General features: G+C 40.6%; 1 protein-coding gene across 1 annotated transcript in view; it reads right to left on the bottom strand.

Moving 5' to 3' along the window:
- opn8b (opsin 8, group member b) overlaps positions 1–22549 on the bottom strand; it is a 48772-nt gene extending 26223 nt beyond the window's left edge. Inside the window, exon 1 of the mRNA XM_055885349.1 lies at positions 22197–22549. Coding sequence (XP_055741324.1) covers positions 22197–22341 — 145 coding nt within the window. The 5' untranslated portion in view covers positions 22342–22549. The remainder of the gene's footprint in view (positions 1–22196) is intronic.
- Positions 22550–22842: the final 293 nt, after the last annotated feature.

Raw genomic sequence — 22842 nt, 5'->3', positions numbered from 1 at the left:
CCAATTCCAAAACAGACTGCAACTCTATGTTAAGGGTTCCAGTGTCTTCATTAACTGTGGTAAATGATGCGTATACAGCATACATGGGCACGCAGGCTTTGTTTAATGCCAGTGGCAGGTCATTGGTAAAAATAGAAAAGAGTAGAGGGAATAGAGAGCTGCCCTGCGGTACACCACACTTTACATGTTTGACATTAGAGAAGCTTCCATTAAAGAAAACCCTCTGAGTTCTATTACATAGATAGCTCTGAATCCATGATATGGCAGAGGTTGAAAAGCCATAACAAATATGTTTTTTCAACAACCGGTTATGGTCAATAATATCAAAGGCTGCACTGAAATCTAACAGTACAGCTATCACAATCTTCTTATTATCAATTTCTTTCAACCAATCATCAGTCATTTGTGTCAGTGCAGTACATGTTGAGTGCCCTTCTCTATAAGCATGTTGAAAATCTGTTGTTAATTTGTTTACAGTGAAATAGCATTGTATTTGATCTAACACCATTTTTGTCCTACACTTTGCTAAGAGCTGGCAGCAAGTTTATAGGTCTGCTGTTAGAACCAGTAAAGGCCGCTTTACCACTCTTGTGTAGCGGAATTATTTTGAATGTCCTCCAGGCCTGAGGACAAAGACTTTCCTCTAGGCTCAGATTAAATATATGACACATAGGAGTGGCTATGGAGTCAGCTACCATCCTCAGTAGCTTTCCATCTAAGTTTTCAATGCCAGGAGGTTGGTCATTATTGATCCATAACAATAATTTCTCCACTTCTCCCACACTAACTTTACAAAATTCAAACTTGCAATGCTTTTCTTTCATTATAAAAAAAATGATGCATGAATTTGATGTCTCACTGTTCGTTGATGGCATTTCCTGCAAATTTTTTCCCACGTTGCCAATTATTGGTCTTTCTGGACATAATTTAATTTAAAGTTTTTTTCCCGTCATTCTTTATATCATTGCGCTTGGCTTCATAATACAGTTTCTTCTTTTTTGTTGTTGAGTTTAGTCACATAATTTCTCAATTTGCAGTAAGTAGAGCAGATGTGCAGCCAGACTTATTAGCCATGCCTTTTGACCCAGCTCTTTCAACCATTCAGTTCTTCAATTCCTCATCAATCCATGGAGCCTTAACAGTTCTAACAGTCAGCTTCTTAACCTCTAACGCCTCACAAACCCGGATCCGGGAGCACCCCCATCACAAAAGCTGACTAGCATAGCCTAGCCTAAAGTTACAGGGATATCATAAAATAAAATGTTCATGAAATCACAAGTCCAAGACACCAAATGAAAGATACAGATCTTGTGATTCAAGCCATCATCTCTGATTTTTAAAGTGTTTTACAGGGAAGACACAATATGTAAATCTATTAGCTAACCACATTAGCAATAGACACCACTCTCATACTCCACCATTTTCTTACTGCATCAGTAGCTATCACAAATTCGACCAAATAAAGATATAAATAGCCACTAACCAAGAAACAACCTCATCAGATGACAATCTGATAACATATTTGTTGTATAGCATAGGTTTTGTTAGAAAAATGTGCATATTTCAGGTATAAATCATAGTTTACAATTGCAGCCCCCATCACAACTGTCACTAAAATGACTAGAATAACTACAGAGACCATCGTGTATTAGCTAATTACTCATCATAAAACATTTCTTAAAAATACACAGCGTACAGCAGATGAAAGACACAGATCATGTGAATATAGCCAATATGTCAGATTTTCTAAGTGTTTTACAGCGAAAACACAATATAGCGTTATCTTAGCTTACTACAATAGTCAATCACACAGCAGCATTGATTCAAGGCAAAAATAGCAATAACGTTATAAACCACCAAACGCTATTAATTTTTTCACTAACCTTCTCAGAATTCTTCAGATGACAGTCCTGTAACATCATATTACACAATCCATATAGGTTTTGTTCAAAAATTTGCATATTTAGCAGCACAAACCGTGGTTATACAATGTGATCAGTAGCAACAGGGCATGCATTCTGGCCGGCACCATCTTGGAAAGGCACCTACTCTTATCGAAAGCTATTCATAAACTTGACTAAAAATATACAGGTTGGACAGCAATTGAAAGACAAATTAGTTCTTAATGCAATCGCTGAGTTAGATTTTTAAAATTAACGTTATTAGACATACAGTGTGCATTACAGCCAGACTAGTGCCGCAATAATGGCGGACAAATACGTTCACATTTTTCCACATAAATACGGAATAACATCATAAATAGCTCTTACTTTTGGACGAGCTTCCATCAGAATCTTGGCGAAGTGGTCCTTTGTCCAAAAGAATTGTTGCTTGGTTGTAAAAAGTCGTGTTCAAATTCGGAAGTAGCAGCTAACAAGTAGCTATACCAAACAGCATGCCCAAAACGTTATACTCAATACTAAGGAAATTCCGAAAATAGCAATATACTCGCATAAACTGATATAACTCGGTTTAAAATAACTTTGTTATGATGTTTCTAACACCTGTAACGAATTAAATTACAGACGGATATATCTAAGGTCAATAACTGAGCGTTCCAAAATGCCATCCTGAGGTCTTGCTTTGCGTAATGGCGAGCGTTGAAAAGATAGGTCCTCTCGCTCCGCAGAAAGTCCATTCCACTTCTCATTGGTTACTGACATCCAGGGGAAGGCGGGTGCAGTTCATGTCGACCCATAGGATACACACAGATCTTTAAACTAATCCGAGAGCAGAGCCTAGTTTTCAGACCTTCGCAGTTCCTGTCATGGATTTTGCTGCAGAGAGAGTTCTGTTTCACCCACAGACATAATTCCAACGGTTTCAGAAACTAGAGAGTGTTTTCTATCCAATAGTAAGAATAATATGCATATTGTACGAGCAAGAATTGAGTACAAGGCCGTTTACATTGGGTACACATTTGTGCTATGTCGAAATGGCACCCCCCTAGTGGCAAGAAGTTTTAACAGGTGCATGTTTATCAATAATTGGCAGAAGACATTTCATAAATTCATCAAGTGCGCATCTGGATGCTCCTTATTAATCACATCAGACCAACAAATATTTTTAACATCATCCACATAAGAGTCTCAGCAAAATCTTTTGTATGATCTCTTATACATTATTTTAGGCCCAGTTTTTGGAACTTGTGGTCTTGTTCCTGTAGTGTTTGTAAAATCCTGGAAGGTAGTTTAATAACCTGCACCAGATTACAGGCACTGGTTATAGTGAGGAGCTTCATATTGAGCGGACAGCTTGATGAAAACCAGTCAATATTCAGGTACCCAAGAAAGTAGACCTCTCTGTTTACATCATATACACTATCAAGCATTTAGATATTGACTGTTATCACTTGGTGGCCTATTGCAACACCCCAAAAGAAAAGGCTTTAGAGCACTTCAATAACACTTGACATAAGATCTTCTCTAAGCATTACAGGGATATGGCTCGGAATATATACAGCAACACCTCCCCCATAAGCATTTCTGTCTCTTCTATAGATGTTATATCCTTGTATTGCTACTGCTGTTTCATCAAATGAATTATCTAAGTGAGTCTCAGAAATGGCTACTATATGAATGTTATCGATGTTAGCAAGTTATTGATTTCATGAACCTTATTTATAAGGCTATATATATTAATATGGTCTATTTTTAACCATTTCCTGGGTAGCTTCTCAGAGATAGACATAATATGGAAAAGAACAAGCAAAGCAAGAGAAAGAATATACATTCAGCAGTCCATTGATCAAATGGTGTGTGTGTGTGTGTGTGTGTGTGTGTGTGTGTGTGTGTGTGTGTGTGTGTGTGTGTGTGTGTGTGTGTGTGTGTGTGTGTGTGTGTGTGTGCGTGTGTGTGTGTGTGTTCTGCGGGGTTGAAGCTACGAAACCATAGGCGTGGCTCTCTCATCCCTTCCAGTCTTCTGGGAGGGAGGGTGGACAATGAGCCTGTCATAGCGGATGTAAGCAATGTCCCCACAGGCTCCAGCAGCTTTCATGGCTGGGATAAGTTATTTCGTCTTCTGGCCCACAGCTTCAAGATAGTCCTCGTTGAGGAAGAGATACGTTCTTCTCAAGTTCTTGGCTCTTTCCAGAACAGCTACCTTGTCCTTGAACCTCAGGAACTTGAACACTATCGGCCTGGGTCTGTCACCTGGGCCGGTGGTGGGTTTTCCAGTCCTGTGGGCTCGCTCCACCTCAATCTTCCTGTGGTCCATCCTCAATTTCTCTAAAATAATTTCCCTCACTTTGTCCTCAGACTCCGTCCAGGTCTCATGTGGAGATTCTGCAATTCCGTTTACGACCATGTTGCACTTATTAATAATTAACAGCAGGAAAGCACAACATGTTACTAGTGCAAATGGACAAAATAGGAGATAACGTTAAATGTGGAAAATCTACAATTTCATAAGATTGGTGCTTTGACTCCAGCGTCGTTAACGCCGTTGCCTGGGGAGGGTGAATCGCATACATGTGACCCAGATAAGATTACTCCAAATCCTAGGCCTGATTTGCAAGAGGCAGCATTGGAATCGGGACAAGTATTGTATACAGATGGCTCTAGTTACATGACCATAGAAGTGAAGAGAGTAACGGGGTACGCTGTGTGTGATGACAGGGGAATAATGAAGGCTGGTCTAATGCCAGCCTCGGTGTCAGCCCAGGGGGCGGAGTTACATGAATTAGCTGAGGCCTGTAGGTTGTCAGAAGGGGAGAATGTCACAATATACGCTGATTCTCGATATGCATTTGGAGTAGTTCATGATTTCGGTACATTGTGGTCACAACGGGGCATGTTAAGCAATAAAGATATAATGTTTGTACAGATGTGTAGGAGGAGACTCAGCATGGAGAAAGGGTTAAATATCAGTGCTTGTGTGAACAATGTCTTTGTCTACATGGAGCTGTATTGACCCTCGGGGAAGAATAAACTTGGTTTAAGCTTTCATAGTGTCCATCAAGTTTTTCCTCTGAGAATTAGAACCTAACACATTGTAGTATCGTCAATTTCTTTAGCCAAACCGTCTTGATGGCCTTGATCAATTCATCTTTGCTTGTAGGCTTGGCAGAGATATGGATGAATGATTTCAGTTGATGCCAAACAAGTTTGATCGGGTTTAAATCAGGAGACCTACATGTAGAGATTAAAAAAACATTTTTAGATATACTGTAGGACTACTGTAGATGTTGTAGGTATTTTATTTGTTTCTTTTTATTTTACCTTTATTTTACTTCATAAAGGTCTACTTACTCTGCTGGCGTCTTGACCCAGTTTATGTCCTCATTTGCAATGCAAACCCGGGTGGCAGTGTGTTTTGGGTTGTTGTCTTTTTTACTTCTCCAAATGCAGACATTAAGCCTAACAGCCAACAATACTAGAAATATACATGTACATAGGCCTAAACATAACAAAATATTGCTATAATCCTACCTTGAAAGAAATGATGTGGTCCCAGAAACACCTCTGACATTGGATCCAGCATATCCCTCGATGATTTCTTCCTCAAATAAGTTTTGAGCCATGATACCTGAAAAAGGAAGCAACAGTGAATTATTGTGGAACACATAGCATTCCGTGCAGTGTAGGCTACAACATTTTATGTACCTTTGATTTGTAAATAGCCAAACCTATCATCAAAAATCAAATATGGGCCTGGTCCCTGACGAGAAATTGCCCCCCACACATGGAGTTTGAGAGGATGCTTAGGACTCGGCTTGCTTGACCTTCCTTTTTTTCTGTAGCAATTTTGAGCAAATTGCTCAAGGGCCACGGTTGATTCGTCTGTCAAGATGACATCATTGAATGTCTCGCCAGCTTTGATCGATGCCTGGGCCTACAGGACGCAAAGTTCTTCGTTTGTCAGACAAATCATCGGGTCAAAACTACAGAACAGTACAAAACAAGTGAACACACATTGTAAAAGCGTCTTAAGGATCTGCACCCCCTTTTTTTAATCCCTAAAATGACATACCCAAATCTAACTGCCTGTAGCTCAGGCCCTGAAGCAAGGATATGCATATTCTTGGTACCATTTGAAAGGAATGTAGGAGATCTCCACCCGGCACAGCCAGAAGAGGACTAACCACCCCTCATAGCCTGGTTCCTCTCTAGGGTTCTTCCTAGGTTCTGGCCTTTCTAGGGAGTTTTTCCTAGCCACCATGCTTCTACACCTGCATTGCTTGCTGTTTTGGGTTTTAGGCTGGGTTTCTGTACAGCACTTTGTGACATCAGCTGATGTAAGAAGGGCTTTATAAATACATTTGATTTGATTTGAGAATATAACACAATAGATCTGGTAAAATATAATAACGTTTTTTTGTACCATCATCTTTGAAATGCAAGAGAAAGGCCATAATGTATTATTCCAGCCCAGGTGCAATTTAGATTTTGGCCACCAGTTGGCAGCAGTGTATGTGCAAAGTTTAGACTGCTCCAATGAACCATTGCATTTATGTTCAAAATGTTGTATCAAGACCGCCCAAATGTGCCTAATTTGTTTATTAATAACTTTTCATGTTCAAAATTGTGCACTCTCCTCAAACAATAGCATGGTATTCTTTCACTGTAATAGCTACTGTAAATTGTACAGTGCAGTTAGATTAACAAGAATTTAAGCTTTCTGACAATGTCAGATATGTCTATGTCCTGGGAAATGTTCTTGTTACTTTACAACCTCATGCTAATCGCAAAGCCTTTGTAAGCTCAACCATCCCGTGGACAGGACACCGATCCCAAATAAGTTTCTAATGTTCTGAAAAAAATGATATATATATATATATATAAAACATGTCTTACCGAGCGTTTCCATAAGTCCACGCAAGTTTCTTCACCTGTCTTCTGACTGTGATTAGAGTGATGTTGATGTTGTGCCATGATGCCAGCAGATTACAGATGGACTTTGCCGATCGCTCATCATCTTCATTCATCAGTGAGTCGATGGCTTGAATAGTCTTGCTGGAAATGGAATACAATGTAAAAATGTGCAGCATTCAATAAAGACCAGTAGTTGATTTATTTAAGCATTCTTTTTAGCATTATTAGGCCTACTTTACAGTATTGTCGCCTACTGTACCTGTTCATAGGCCACTGTAATCGATGGGGGCTCAGGGCGGTACCATTCTGCTCATCTGATGAAGGTGCACATGGATCAGATTCAAACTTTGAAGACCGAGATCGAGTCATTGAAGGCAGACCAGCAGAAAGAGAAACATTATCTGAAGGCAGAGATATGGGCGACAGCTGATGCATTGGTCCAGAGCCAGGCGGCATTGGTGGAATGTCAGGCAGAGGATGACGCGTTGAAGAGGGCGAGGAACGAGATGGAGTCACAATCCATGCCAGGCACACCTGTGAGCTCTGAAACTCCACTTCCAACAGGCAGAGTCAACATACCTGGCGGGTTCATCAGGTCGTTGGTTCACCCTGACGTTTCCATTCCTCTTCTGTCAACAGAACTTGACCAACTGCTCACAGGCACAGCAAGGTCCATACGGACCGTTCTGCTGTTCTGCTATAGCCTAATAAACAAATGCAGGTGGCTTATATCTTCAAAATGCTTTTTATATTTATTTCACCTTTATTTAACCAGGTAGGCAAGTTGAGAACAAGTTCTCATTTACAATTGCGACCTGGCCAAGATAAAGCAAAGCAGTTCGACACGTACAACAACACAGAGTTACACATGGAGTAAAACAAACATACATAAAACAGTAGAAAAATAAGTATATATACAATGTGAGCAAATGAGGTGAGATAAGGGAGGTAAAGGCAAAAAAAGGCCATGGTGGCGAAGTAAATACAATATAGCAAGTAAAAACACTGGAATGGTAGATTTGCAGTGGAAGAACGTGCAAAGTAGAGATAGAAATAATGCGGTGCAAAGGAGCAAAATAAATAAATAAATACAGTAGGGGGAGAGGTAGTTGTTTGGGCTAAATTATAGATGGGCTGTGTACAGGTGCAGTAATCTGTGAGCTGCTCTGACAGCTGGTGATTAAAGCTAGTGAGGGAGATAAGTGTTTCCAGTTTCAGAGATTTTTGTAGTTCGTTCCAGTCATTGGCAGCAGAGAACTGGAAGGAGAGGCGGCCAAAGGAAGAATTGATTTTGGGGGTGACCAGAGAGATATACCTGCTGGAGCGCGTGCTACAGGTGGGTGCTGCTATGGTGACCAGCGAGCTGAGATAAGGGGGGACTTTACCTAGCAGGGTCTTGTAGATGACCTGGAGCCAGTGGGTTTGGCGACAAGTATGAAGCGTGGGCCAGCCAACGAGAGCATACAGGTCGCAGTGGTGGGTAGTATATGGGGCTTTGGTGACAAAACGGATGGCACTGTGATAGACTGCATCTAATTTGCTGAGTAGAGTGTTGGAGGCTATTATGTAAATGACATCGCCGAAGTAGAGGATCGGTAGGATGGTCAGTTTTCCGAGGGTATGTTTGGCAGCATGAGTGAAGGATGCTTTGTTGCGAAATAGGAAGCCAATTCTAGATTTAACTTTGGATTGGAGATGTTTGATGTGAGTCTGGAAGGAGAGTTTACAGTCTAACCAGACACCTAGGTATTTGTAGTTGTTCACATACAGTGGTGAGAACAAGTATTTGATACACTGCCAATTTTGCAGGTTTTCCTACTTACAAAGCATGTAGAGGTCTGTAATTTTTTATCATAGGTACACTTCAACTGTGAGAGACGGAATCTAAAACAAAAATCCAGAAAATCACATTGTATGATTTTTAAGTAATTAATTTGCATTTTATTGGGCCTGGACATGCGCTGGCTTGAGCAGGGGGACCTTGCGTGCGCTGCAGGATTTTAATCCATGACGACGTAGTGTGTTACTAATGGTTTTCTTTGAGACTGTGGTCCCAGCTCTCTTCAGGTCATTGACCAGGTCCTGCCGTGTAGTTCTGGGCTGATCCCTCACCTTCCTCATGATCATTGATGCCCCACGAGGTGAGATCTTGCATGGAGCCCCAGACCGAGGGTGATTGACCATCATCTTGAACTTCTTCCATTTTCTAATAATTGCGCCAACAGTTGTTGCCTTCTCACCAAGCTGCTTGCCTATTGTCCTGTAGCCCATCCCAGCCTTGTGCAGGTCTACAATTTTATCCCTGATGTCCTTACACAGTTCTCTGGTCTTGGCCATTGTGGAGAGGTTGGAGTCTGTTTGATTGAGTGTGTGGACAGGTGTCTTTTATACAGGTAACGAGTTCAAACAGGTGCAGTTAATACAGGTAATGAGTGGAGAACAGGAGGGCTTTTAAAGAAAAACTAACAGGTCTGTGAGAGCCGGAAATCTTACTGGTTGGTAGGTGATCAAATACTTATGTCATGCAATAAAATGCAAATTAATTACTTAAAAATCATATAATGTGATTTTCTGGATTTTTGTTTTAGATTCCGTCTCTCACAGTTGAAGTGTACCTATGATAAAAATTACAGACCTCTACATGCTTTGTAAGTAGGAAAACCTGCAAAAGCGGCAGTGTATCAAATACTTGTTCTCCCCACTGTATTCTAAGTCAGAACCGTCCAGAGTTGTGATGTTGGACGGGCGGGCAGGTAGCGATCGGTTGAAGAGCATGCATTTAGTTTTACTTGTATTTAAGAGCAATTGGAGGCCACGGAAGGAGAGTTGTATGGCATTGAAGCTCGTCTGGAGGGTTGTTAACACAGTGTCCAAAGAAGGGCCAGAAGTATACAGAATGGTGTCGTCTGCGTAGAGGTGGATCAGAGACTCACCAGCAGCAAGAGCGACATCATTGATGTATACAGAGAAGAAGCTTTAAATGCTTTATCATCCAAATGTAAAAGCATATACTGTGCAGTACTGTATTTCTTCATCAGCATCTTTATGCTTTCGTTAATAAAATAATGATAAAAATACTCTTTCAAAATGCCGATGTTTATTTAGTTATGGATTTCGAACAAATTACTATGGAAATAAATATCACTGAATTACAGAAATATTGGAACAAAGTTTAATAATGAAGGTAAACAAATGGTTGCTTACTGGAAAATACTCTTTCAAACACACGCGGTCACGTTGTACAGCGCCATTATGGCTATTAGCAGGTAGCTGGACAATAGACTTTCCTAGAAGGAGGAAAGGGGGAGAATTCTATCACCAAATGTATTTCTTAGTTAGGTTGGCCGTGATTGGTTGCAATTTCAGTATAATCCATCAGAAAAGACAAAACAAATAATACAACAAAAAGTATTATTATTATTATTATTATTATGTATCACATCCGACCGTGATTGGGAGTCCCATAGCGTGGCGCACAATTGGCCCAGTGTTTCTCTCCCTTTAAAAATATAAATAAATGTTTTGGCCTTCACAAATATTACTTTGGCTTTTATTCAGATTACAATCGCTCACTTTAGTTTTTTGAAAACGAAATAACCTCCAGAATATCATTATATATTCTCAAGTTCTGTCACGCCCTGACCATAGAGATCTTTTTAATCTTTATGTTTTGTTGGTCAGGGTGTGACTTGGGTGTGAAACTCTATGTTCTTTGTGTCTATGTTTTGGCCGGGTATGGTTCTCAATCAGGGACAGCTGTCTATCGTTGTCTCTGATTGGGAATCATACTTAGGCAGCCTTTTTTCCTTTTGTATTTGTGGGTAGTTGTCTTTGTTAGTGGCATTATAGCCGAAGTAAGCTTCATGGTCATTTCCTTGTTCTTTGTTTTGTTGGCGACATTTATCAATAAAATAAATGTACGCTCACCATGCTGCACCTTGGTCCGGTCATTTCCACGACGACAGCGATCGTGACAAGTTCATGGCACAGTCATATTGCCCGGCACCTCCATAAAGCTGAGTGACTCACTCATTCATGGCTTTGGATCAAAATAAATAAGTACCAAATTATTTCTGATAGTCTTTCATAAGGAAATGTTTGGGTTATCCTGACCTGAACACTAACAGTACAAAAAAGTATGAATGTATGTACTTGTAAGTCGCTCTGGATAAGAGCGTCTGCTAAATGACTTAAATGTAAATGTAAATGTAAAAACACTATGCTATGACCTATGAGCTATGACCTACATTACTTTTAACAGCACATTTCTCAAAACTAGTGAGACTCATGTCGCCTATGGTAGGCATACAGTATATCGAAAAATATGACATGACTCTCCGCCAATAATTACATATAGAGGATTGGAGGATTGTAAATTAAAACCAAAAGCCGCCTCATGCCTTTTTAGGGGTTTTAAGCTCCAACTACTCACCTAATGTACCAAAAGTCTGTGGATTATGTCATTGCACATACTTCGGAGAAAGACTCACTTAAGTAATGTGGTCAGTTTGTATTACTTTGTAAATTAAAGTATAGTGGCTGGTGGGGGCATACTTGGGGGGAGTGGGTCTACCAAGAGACTGAAGTGAGATGAGTGGAGGCCCCACACATACTTCAGAGAAGTGTCTGATGCCCTACCAGTCACCCCGTTCCAATCGCTCAGATAGAGCCCCTCTCCACTCTCACCAATAACCCCCAGTGAATTAGCTATACATTGCTATTATAATAAACAAGTAATAATAACGACTCAACATCCTCTCCTAATCTGTCCAGAAATCATATTCCTTTTACAGCAGGTTTGCAAAAAATAGTTAAATCCTTCCATTTCTCTCTCCCAAGCCAAAACCATCCCTCACCACCTCACCTCCTGGTTTTCTCCCCCCTTTACCCAAGCCAAACTTGTCCCAATCTCCAATCCTCACCCATCCTTGCCCACCCAAACCAAGCTTGTCCCAACCTCCCATATTTTCCCACCCTCCCTACCACTCAGACACACTTAGACCCATCCATCCATCCATCCATCCATCGTCTTACTCACACATTCTCATTCAATCCCGCCCAACATATACCCTATGCATCCACATAGCCATTCTCTCCCACCCTCTTACACATATTCACATTCTTCATCCCTCACTCTTCCTTCACAATCCCATTCATATACACAAACACACACATATACACACCTACACTCCCACACACACGCACATCCATAGAACAGTTATTGACATACAGTACATGCTATATGTCCCCCTTTGTATTGTCGTTTCAGTGTCCATATAGCCCATTGGCAACGGCTACTTCTATCATTACTTCATAGAGAAGAACAGTTACTTGTGGAAAGTAGAGTATAGATTGTATTGGGAGGAGGGAGAAAGGACAATGTCTCAACTTACGATAAGCTGGTCTTAGGCATCATTGTATGTAAATAAATTAGGTTGAATAACACAAATAAAAAGTGTAGCCTAATGCGCTTATCGTTTTTTCTGACTTCTCAGAGCAGGGGGATCTCCTACTTCAACTGGAAGGTTTCTTGTAGCTTGATTAGGGCTTCATCGGGGGCTTGTGAATTTCATCCTTTGTGTTCCCTTCCATACCCACAGCACTGCCGGGAAGCGGAGCTGAGACTTGATCCCTTTTTCCTCCAGTGACTGTCTGATCGGAATGTATTCCTTGCGTCTCTTTCTCAGCCTAGCAGACAGGTCGAATGGACCCTCCGTGGATTTTGATCTCCTTTCCTCCTGTGCCCTCAGAATGTTTATTTTGGTCTGATAGTTCCACAGTTTGAAGATGACCATATGTGGGTATTTAGCATTCTTCTGTTTTTCACGGCGATCCTATGTTGATATTTCACCAGATCTATATCCACGTCAAGTTCCTCTGATATCAGTTTGGCCATGCAGCTGGAAAGGTCTCATTCTTCCTTGTTTTCTGGTAAGGACAATATTCTTATGTTGTTTAGTCTCATTCTGTTTTCTTGCTGGTCCAATTTGTCTTCTAAAGTTTGTAACTTTGTTTTCCAAAAGGCAAATATGTTGTGTTGCTCGTTCATGCGCACACCTTGTTTGTGCGTGTCTGACACGATAGCCTCTACTTTCTTTTCGAGCAAATTTACTTTTATAATAAAAATTGTACCAGTTAGTTTGTTTTGGTGTGCACTGAGAGCATTTTAGCGATGTTTTCCTGGATAGCCTTTAACTGTTCGTTACTCTCGTTTTCATCTCCAAATTGATCCTTGTCTTTTCCTCTGGGGGAAGCCATGGCTTTTTGGATTCGTGTCGCTGCCACGCTTTACCAACTGATTGGTTTGCTGTTGTCCATAACTGATTGCTCACACTTTCCCAGTTGCTTGGGGATATGTTGATTTATCTATTTTAGAGGATTGATTTAAACTTTGTTGTCTGGTTTCTACATATAACCACAGTTTTTCAGGTACAAAACTGAGCTACTCACACCCCATGCGAACTATCGGTACCCACATGCGCCTTGATTTCAACGTCCAAAGGTGTTGATTTTTGGTCCAGTCCCAAACATAGACGTCCATGATTGATGACCGGACCAAATCTGAACCAATCATAGATGTCTATGTTTCACAAGTTTGGAAAGCACAGTACAGTGAAGCACAGTGCAGTAGAGTAGGGTTCAGTACAGTCCAGTAGAGCATACTAGAGTACAGTATAATGTACTGTTTGCACTGTATTTAATGTACTGTACTGAACTATACTGTACTATACTATATTCTACTGTACTGTACTCTACTGTACTGTGATGTGCTGTGCTGTACTGCACAATGCTGTGCTCTACTGTGCTGTACTGTGATGTCTAAAGTTGTGTAACATAGACATCTATAATGGGTTCAGATTGGGTCTGTTCTGGATCAACCAAATTTGGTCTTGTTTGGGGGAGGAGCTCATTAGAATAATAGCCAGTGTGTAGAATAATACCCATATATGTAAAGGATGACATTGCATATTTCTAACTTTGTGTACCTATTCAATATACATCACCATGAAGAGAAAGACATTCATATCCATAATTATGCATTTCTGTTTAGTACAGATCATGGACCCGTGATGTAATTCCGTTACCGTAATTCTGTTACCGAGTGTAAATCCACTTCACTAGTTCAATAACAAAACGTTTTTTCAAAGTCAAATTCAGAGCATATATTTAATAGGGTTTATTGGAAAACGTGGTTGAGACTTCACCGTATTTCTGTTACCGAACTTTGCATCTGGAAAATTCTTCCATTAAACATGTTTTGTGACATTTTCTGTGTAAATTGTTCAAAGTAATGCTTCTGCATAGAGTTGTATGGTTTATTAAACTTTGAAATCAATGTTTTTTGTTTGGCATACATTTTAGGGTAAAAAATCTGAGTCTCAGCATTATTCCGTTACTGTGGAATTGCCCACATGCTACACGATATTCATCACAAACATTCGGGATATCTTCTGTAACTTCTTATGGCTGCAGGGGCAGTATTCAGTAGCTTGGATGAAAGGTGCCCAAATTAACGGACTGCTCCTTAGTCACAGTTACGCATATGCATATTATTATTAGTATTGGATAGAAACCACTCTGAAGTTTCTAAAACTGTTTGAATTATGTCTGTGAGTATAACAGAACTCATATGGCAGGCAAAAACCTGAGAAAAAATCCAAACAGGAAGTGGAAATTCTGAGGCTGGTCGAGTTTAAACCAAGATCCCATTGAAATCACAGCGATATATGAATGAGTATTCACTTCCTACGGCTTCCACTAGATGTCAACAGTCTGTAGAACTTTGTCTGATGACTCTACTGTGAAGGGGGGCCGAAGGAGAGAGGAATGAGTCACCACTGCCATGAGGTGACCATTCTTTCACCATGCGCCTTCACATAAGAGGGAGCTCCGTTCCATCGCTCATCTGAAGTCAATGTAATTCTCCGGTTGGAACATTATTCAAGATTTATTTTAACAACATTCTAAAGATTGATTCAATACATCATTTAACATGTTTCTACTGACTGTTACGGAACTTTTGGACATTTCGTCAGGTTTTAGTGAACGCGCTTCGTGACTTTGGAATTGTTTACCAAACGCGCTAACCAAAGTAGCTAATTGGACATAAATAACGGACATTATCGAACAAATCAAGCATTTATTGTGCACCTGGTATTCCTGGGAGTGCATTCTGATGAAGATCATCAAAGGTAAGGGAATATTTATCATGTCATTTCTGGTTTCTGTTGACTCCAACATGGCGGCTAATTTGACTATTGCTCTGAGCTCCATCTCAGATTATTGCATGGTTTGCTTTTTCCGTAAAGTTAAAAAAAAATCCGACACAGCGGTTGCATTAACCTCTACTTCATCACCATCCCTGATCCGGGAGCATCTTCATCAGTAAAAAGCTGACTAGTATAGCCTAGCATAGCGCCACAAGTAAATACTAGCATATAAATATCATGAAATCACAAGTCCAATACAGCAAATGAAAGATACACATCTTGTGAATCCAGCCATCATTTCCGATTTTTAAAATGTTTTACAGCGAAAACACAATATGTATTTCTATTAGCTAACCACAATAGCAAAAGACTCAACCGCATATTTTCACAATTCTTTTTACCGCATAGGTAGCTATCACAAAACCGACCAAATAGAGATATAATTAGTCACTAACCAAGAAACAACTTCATCAGATGACAGTCTTATAACATGTTATACAATAAATCTATGTTTTGTTCGAAAATGTGCATATTTGAGGTATAAATCATAGTTTTACATTGCAGCTACAATCACAAATAGCACCGAAGCAGACAGAATAATTACAGAGAGCAATGTGAAATACCTAAATACTTGTCATAAAACATTTATGAAAAATACATGGTGTACAGCAAATGAAAGATAAACATCTTGTGAATCCAGCCAATATTTCAGATTTTTTAAGTGTTTTACAGCGAAAACACAATATAGCATTATATTAGCTTACCACAATAGTCAAACACACAACCGCATTTATTCACCGCATAGATAGCATTCGCAAAAACCAGCAAAAGATATAAAATTAATCACTAACCTTGACCAACTTCATCAGATGACAGTCTTATAACATCATGTTATACAATACACTTATGTTTTGTTCGAAAATCTGCATATTTTGAGCTGCAAACCGTGGTTATACGTTGTGAATATGTAGCATCGATTCACCAAATTATCCGGGATTATTTTGGACAGTCACCTAATCTGACCAAAGAACTCATCATAAACTTTACTAAAAAATACATGTTGGACAGCAAATGAAAGATACACTAGTTCTTAATGCAATCGTCGTGTTAGATTTTTAAAAATAACTTTACCATAACAAACAGCTTACGTTATAGCGAGACAGCGCCCGCAAAATGGGCGGAAAATAGGACTAAACATTTTCCACAGAAATACGAAATAACATCATAAATGGTTCCTACTTTTGCTGAGCTTCCATCAGAATCTTGTACAAGGGGTCCTTTGTCCAGAATAAATCGTTGTTTGGTTTTAAAATGTCCTCATCTCCTGTCGAATTAGCAACCTTAGCTAGCCAAGTGGCGCGAAGATGTCCATCTTCACCTAACGCAGGGAACGCAAAACTCCAAAACTCCCGATAAACGTTGAATAATCTGATAAAATAATATTGAAAAACATACTTTACGATGATATTATCACATGTATCAAATAAAATCAAAGCCGGAGATATTAGCCGTCTATACCGAACGCTTTTCAGATGCCAATGCTGATATCCTCCCTGCGCCTTGGTAGACAAAGGAAATTGCGGTCACGTCATTCCAAGAGCTCTTGTTCGACCTCAGATCAAGCTAGACACCCCATTCCACCTTCCACTGCCTGTTGACATCTAGTGGAAGGCGTATGAAGTGCATGTATATCCATAGATTTCAAGCAATTGAATAGGATGGCCCTAGAACAGAGCCTCGATTTCAGATTTTTCACTTCCTGATTCACGTGATTCATGATGACTGCTTGTCTAGCTTGCTAGCTAAGATTTTGAAAGTATGATGTTGACATGATCAGTCCAATCAAAGCTACGGCAGATATAATGTAATTTGACGTAATTTTATCTGTTGCCAATGACCTTGAGCCTTCACGGATGGGCAATTCTAATGTAAATCTATGGCAGCACCCAAGGGGCTTGAATTTTGGAGCTCTCCCCATAGATTTTGTGGTGACGTAGTGTCCCGATGAGTGGCAGAACACTGAGCCAATCACGGCGCAACTAGAGAACATTACCAAGCCCTACGATCCATATGTTCTGCTGGCTGCCCCACCACCACAGAAAGCACGGAGCTAGGCTGAAACACCTGCATTTTAGAGCTGCCTTACTCAAGAAAGGAAAAATGAGACCATGTTTGTATGAGGCTTTATTAACTCATAGATTATTTATTTTTTAGCTAAACAGGCTCTGCCCTACCTGCACTGAATGACAGGTTGCCACTGATCTACCAGTTTCAGCATCAGACCTTGCCCAATTCCTAACCTGTTTCAGCATCAGTCCTTGCTCAATTCCTAACCTGTTTCAGCGTCAGACCTTGCCCAATTCCTAACCTGTTTTAGTGTCAGACCTGGCCTAATTCCTAACCTGTTTAAGGGTCAGACCTTGCCCAATTCCTAACCTGTTTCAGCATCAGTCCTTGCTCAATTCCTAACCTGTTTCAGCGTCAGACCTTGCCCAATTCCTAACCTGTTTTAGTGTTAGACCTGGCCCAATTCCTAACCTGTTTAAGCGTCAGACCTTGCCCAATTCCTAACCTGTATACCACATACTTTATTTCACTCAGGCCTATACATTCACATTACGTAACTGAAGCGTAATTCTGAACCTCACCACCCCTATAGGGAGATGTACTGTAAGTCTTATACAGGTGGTCAGGGTGGTCGTAGGAGACATTCCAGGTATAATTTGCCCCTAAGCACTCCTGACCACTTGACCTGACTCAACGTTAACTCTAAACCTTGACTTTATTGAAATAAGGGTCACCTTGTTCCGTGTTATGCTTTGGGACACACCTATCTGTCTTAGGATCCCACAGCATTTTGTTGTTTTGATTGGGTGACATGTAGGTTTTTAGGTAAAGTATGTCTGTGAGAGGTCTTGTGTTTTATGAGCGAATGTTTTATTAAGATTGAGATTATGTGAGGGTTAGGAGCTGATTCCACCTTAGACTCTCAGCACTTTGCCCTTCGGGACACAGTGTTCATAAAACCTTTTAAGCAAGTCAGTCAGATAAGCTATGTTTTTTTTAAAGGCAGTAAATGAGGCTGAATTAACTTTTTTTGCTACCAGACAAGGCTCCGCTGATAGCCAAGTGTAGGAGTGGTAAGGATTTATTCAATGGTGCTGAAAAGAAAGCTCTGCTGTTGGGACAGCTTTAGGTAGGCCCTAACAGTTTGTGGGCACTGTTTGTCACCATTATAGGGAAACTAATGTATTGTTTAGTGTTGAGTTGTGTTGTGGTTTTGCTGGCATGCGTCTAAAAAATAATATTTTTTGTTTGCCCCACCAAGATTTACATGCTAAAATCGCCACTGTGGGAGACTAATGGATAATTAAGAATTTTATTACTATTAATCATTCTATTTATATGGTTATCATTTTGAGCTCCAAAACCATAGTCTATTTCCAGCCCTAATTTCAGGATGTGTGAGAGACATTATTCCAGCATTTCCCAAACTCTGTCCTGGGGACCACAAAGGGTGCACGGTTTGGTTTTTGCACTGCACAGCTGATTCAAGTAATCAAAGCTTGATAATGAGTTGATTATTTTAGTTGCAAGTCAAAAAGAAAATGTGCACCCCTTGGTGTCCCGAGGACCGAGTTTGGGAAACGCTGCATTATAACAATATTAGTTTGACGACATGACAATGGAAGTGGAATAGAAAAGGCTTCTCTGTGATTCAAAACCAAAGTGTTTCTGAATGACATAAATTGGTGTGCTAGAGAAAGCGTAGCTTACAGTCAGTGGTGGAAAAAGTATCCAATTGTCATACTAAAAGTACAGATACCTTAATAGAAAATGACAAGTAAAAGTCACCCAGTAAAATACTACTTGAATAAAAGTCTAAAAGTATTTGGTTTGAAATATACTAAGTATCAAAAGTAAATGTAATTGATAAAACATCCTGAAGTATCAACATCCTTTCAAAGTCCTTATATTAAGCAAACCAGATGGAATAATTTTCTTGTTTTAATTTTATTTGTGTATAGCCAGGGGCACGCTCCAACACTCAGACATAATTTACGAATGAAGCATGTGTTTAATGAGTCCTCCAGATAAGAGGCTGTAGGGATGACCAGGGATGGTCTTTTGATCCGTGTGTGAATTAGACAATTTTATTGTCCTGCTAAGCATTCAAAATGTAATGAGTACTTTTGGGTGTCAGGGAAAATGTATGGAGTAAAAAGTACATACACTTCTTTAGGAATGTAGTAAAGTAAAAGTAAAAGTTGTCAAAAATATAAATAGTAAAGTACAGATACCCAAAAAAACTACTTAATAGTACTTTCAAGTATTTTTACTTAAGTACTTTACACCACTGCTTACAGTGCATGACTTTCATTGGTGCCTGGCTGCCAAACAATCTTCAGAATGCCAGAAGTGAAGAGGTCTCCACCTCATGCGTCAGTTGGCACGAAGAATGCAGAGACCTAGGTCGAGGTCACTTCATGCAAACTCAACCTATATTCCACTAGTTTAATATTCTCTACCAGCCTGTGGACTAAACTTCATGCAACGATATCATGAGTGAGTAAAAGGCAGCAATCACCCTGTCGCATGGAAGGTCACACACGCATTCACGCACACACATGGTTGGTCACACGCATGCACGTGCAAGTTCCTCGGCGTACACATCACGGACAAACTGAAATGGTCCACTCACACAGACTATGTGGTGAGAAGGCGCAACGGCACCTCTTCAACCTCAGGAGGCTGAAGAAATTTGGCTTGTCACCAAAAACACTCACAAACTTTTACAGATGCACAATCGAGAGCATCCTGTTGGGCTGTATCACCACCTGGTACGGCAACTTCTCCGCCCACAACCGTAAGGCTCTCCAGAGGGTAGTGAGGTCTGCACAACGCATCACCGGGGGCAAACTACCTACCCACCAGGACACCTATAGCACCCGATGTCACAGGAAGGCCAAAAAGATCATGAAGGACAACAACTACCCGAGCCACTGCCGGTTCACCCCGCTATCATCCAGAAGGCGAGGTCAGTACAGGTGCATCAAAGCTGGGACCGATAGACTGAAAAACAGCTTCTATCTCAAGGCCATCAGACTGTTAAACAGCCATCACTAACATTGAGTGGCTGCTGCCAACATACTGACTCAAATCTCTAGCCACTTTAATAATAAAAAATTGGATGTAATAAATGTATCACTAGTCACTTTAAACAACGCCACTTTATATAATGTTTACATACCCAACATTAATCATCTCATATGTATATCCTGTACTCTATACCATCTACTGCATCTTGCCTATGCCGTTCGGCCATCGCTCATCCATATATTTATATGTACATATTCTGATTAATTCCTTTACACTTGTGTGTAAAAGGTAGTTGTTGTGAAATTGTTAGATTACTTGTTAGATATTACTGCATGGTCAGAACTAGAAGCACAAGCATTTCGCTACACTCGCATTAAAATCTGCTAACCATGTGTATGTGACCAATAAAATTTGATTTGACACACATGGATGGTCACACACGCATGTACCCACACACATGGATGGTCACACACGCATGCACATGGATGGTCACACACGCATGTACCCACACACATGGATGGTCACACACACATGCACATGGATGGTCACACATGCATGCACACACACACATGGATGGTCACACACGCATGCAAGCACACACACATGGGTGGTCACACACGCATGTACCCACACACATGGATGGTCACAAACGCATGTACCCACACACATGGATGGTCACACACGCATGCACACACACACATGGATGGTCACACACGCATGCAAGCACACACACATGGGTGGTCACACGCATGTACCCACACACATGGATGGTCACACACGCATGTACCCACACACATGGATGGTCACACACGCATGCACATGGATGGTCACACACGCACACACATGGATGGTCACACACACGCATGCACGCACACATGCATGGTCACACACGCATGCATGCACACACACATGGATGGTCACACACGCATGCACGCACACACATGGTTGAGCAGTCTTATTACTATGTACTGAGCAGACAATGTGTCCGAGCCAAGGCAGTATCACTTAATCTTTCATCATCTCCTCCTCTCTTACTCTCCTTTCTTTCTCTCTCTCTTTCTTCATAGAGGAGAGCACAGCGGCATGTCACAAGACAACCAGAGATGCAGAGAGGAAGGCACGGGGAGGTCTCTGCTGGAATCACACACACGTCCACTCACACACACGTACAGACACAGCCAGGGACACTAAAGATGGTCTGATTCACATCCTCCGCTAACCACTTGTCTGCCACCGACTTCTGTCTCTGACACTAGATGAACAGTGAAATGTGCTCATTTGTGTGTGTGTGTGTGTGTGTGTGTGTGTGTGTGTGTGTGTGTGTGTGTGTGTGTGTGTGTGTGTGTGTGTGTGTGTGTGTGTGTGTGTGTGTGTGTGTGTGTGTGTGTGTGTGTGATGTGTGCGTGCTTGAGAGAGATAGACAGAGAGAGGGAGGATGAGAGAGAGAAAGAGCGTCTAAGACAATAGAAAAGTGTGAAATGTATGAGAAAGTGGGAATTTGTCTTGAGAGCCTTTATGATCCCTAATGACAAGACTGTTTAGAAGTGGAGACTAATAAAGACGTTACCAGACGGTAACTCGAGAGACATATATTTCAAAATCCATGTACCCTTCATAATACGTAATAATAAAGTTATTCAATAGACTAGTTAAGTAGGCTAATAACCAAGCCATCACCCGCCATGTGTTTTGGTAAACAGCTGAGGGATGGCGCTGAAGAAATGTAAGTGCGGACAACCATGAGATCAAAATGATAGGCTATGTTTTGAAGCTACATTGTTTGTTTACGATTACCTTGTTTACAAACAATGGTGTAAAAATAGCATAGGCTTATTTTGGGTTCGATGGGGTGAGATTGTTGAACTAATCTCATGAAGCATTTATAAATTTTATTCTTCAATAATCATGCACCAATCCCAGATTGCCCGTTTATTAATTTGGCTAGATTAGGTACTGTAAATGCTTCATCAGTTTCTTATCATCAAAACTATTGAGATAAGTCGTAAAAGGCTAACCATTTGGCGCGTGACAAATTAAACTAAACATTTACAGTGACATAAGAAAAAGCGTTTACCTATAATGAGCAGGAAAGCACCGGCTGCGAAATCCACTGCAGGTGATAACTTCGACGAATAAATATCCATCTGGGACATTAATTTGTAGATTTGCGCCGAAGCACCAATCCAAAGGCAAAAAGCTGTAAAATATTCTGCTTTCATGTAAACGCAAACCTAAATACGCAGCGGAGACAGACACAATTGATGTTGTGGATTTCTTGTGTCAAAACCATCTGACTTGAAGTATCCAGACCAGCAGCCTGTACTAACTCGGCTAGCTGCGATGTGAGAAAGAAGCGCGTTTAGGTGGAGTTGACACTGCTTCTAACCAAGTCAGAGATTGAGTGTGAGAGAAGGGTGGGCTCGATATCTGAAATCCCGTGCAACCCATGTGTATATCAAACACTATCGTCTGGGGGAGTGTTATGTTGAATAGAATGTAGTCACATAACATTAGAACAGGCACTGTCTTTGTCCATGAAAATAACTTTTGAGCGTGTATAATAAACGTGTGTGTAAAGTGGCGGTCGCGGACAGCGCAGACAACCTGGTCTCAGAGCATTTCGTATTATTCTGTACATAAATCCGAGAGGTTCGATAAACAGTTTTATGATGTTATGTTTGGTATGGTTACATATGACAGATGGTTACTCAAGGCAAAAA

This window comes from Salvelinus fontinalis, chromosome 27 (genome assembly GCF_029448725.1).
Source record: "Salvelinus fontinalis isolate EN_2023a chromosome 27, ASM2944872v1, whole genome shotgun sequence".
Taxonomy (NCBI): Eukaryota; Metazoa; Chordata; class Actinopteri; order Salmoniformes; family Salmonidae; genus Salvelinus; species Salvelinus fontinalis.
Note: the sequence above shows the minus strand (reverse complement) of the source record. Positions and strands in the feature narration are given on the sequence as shown.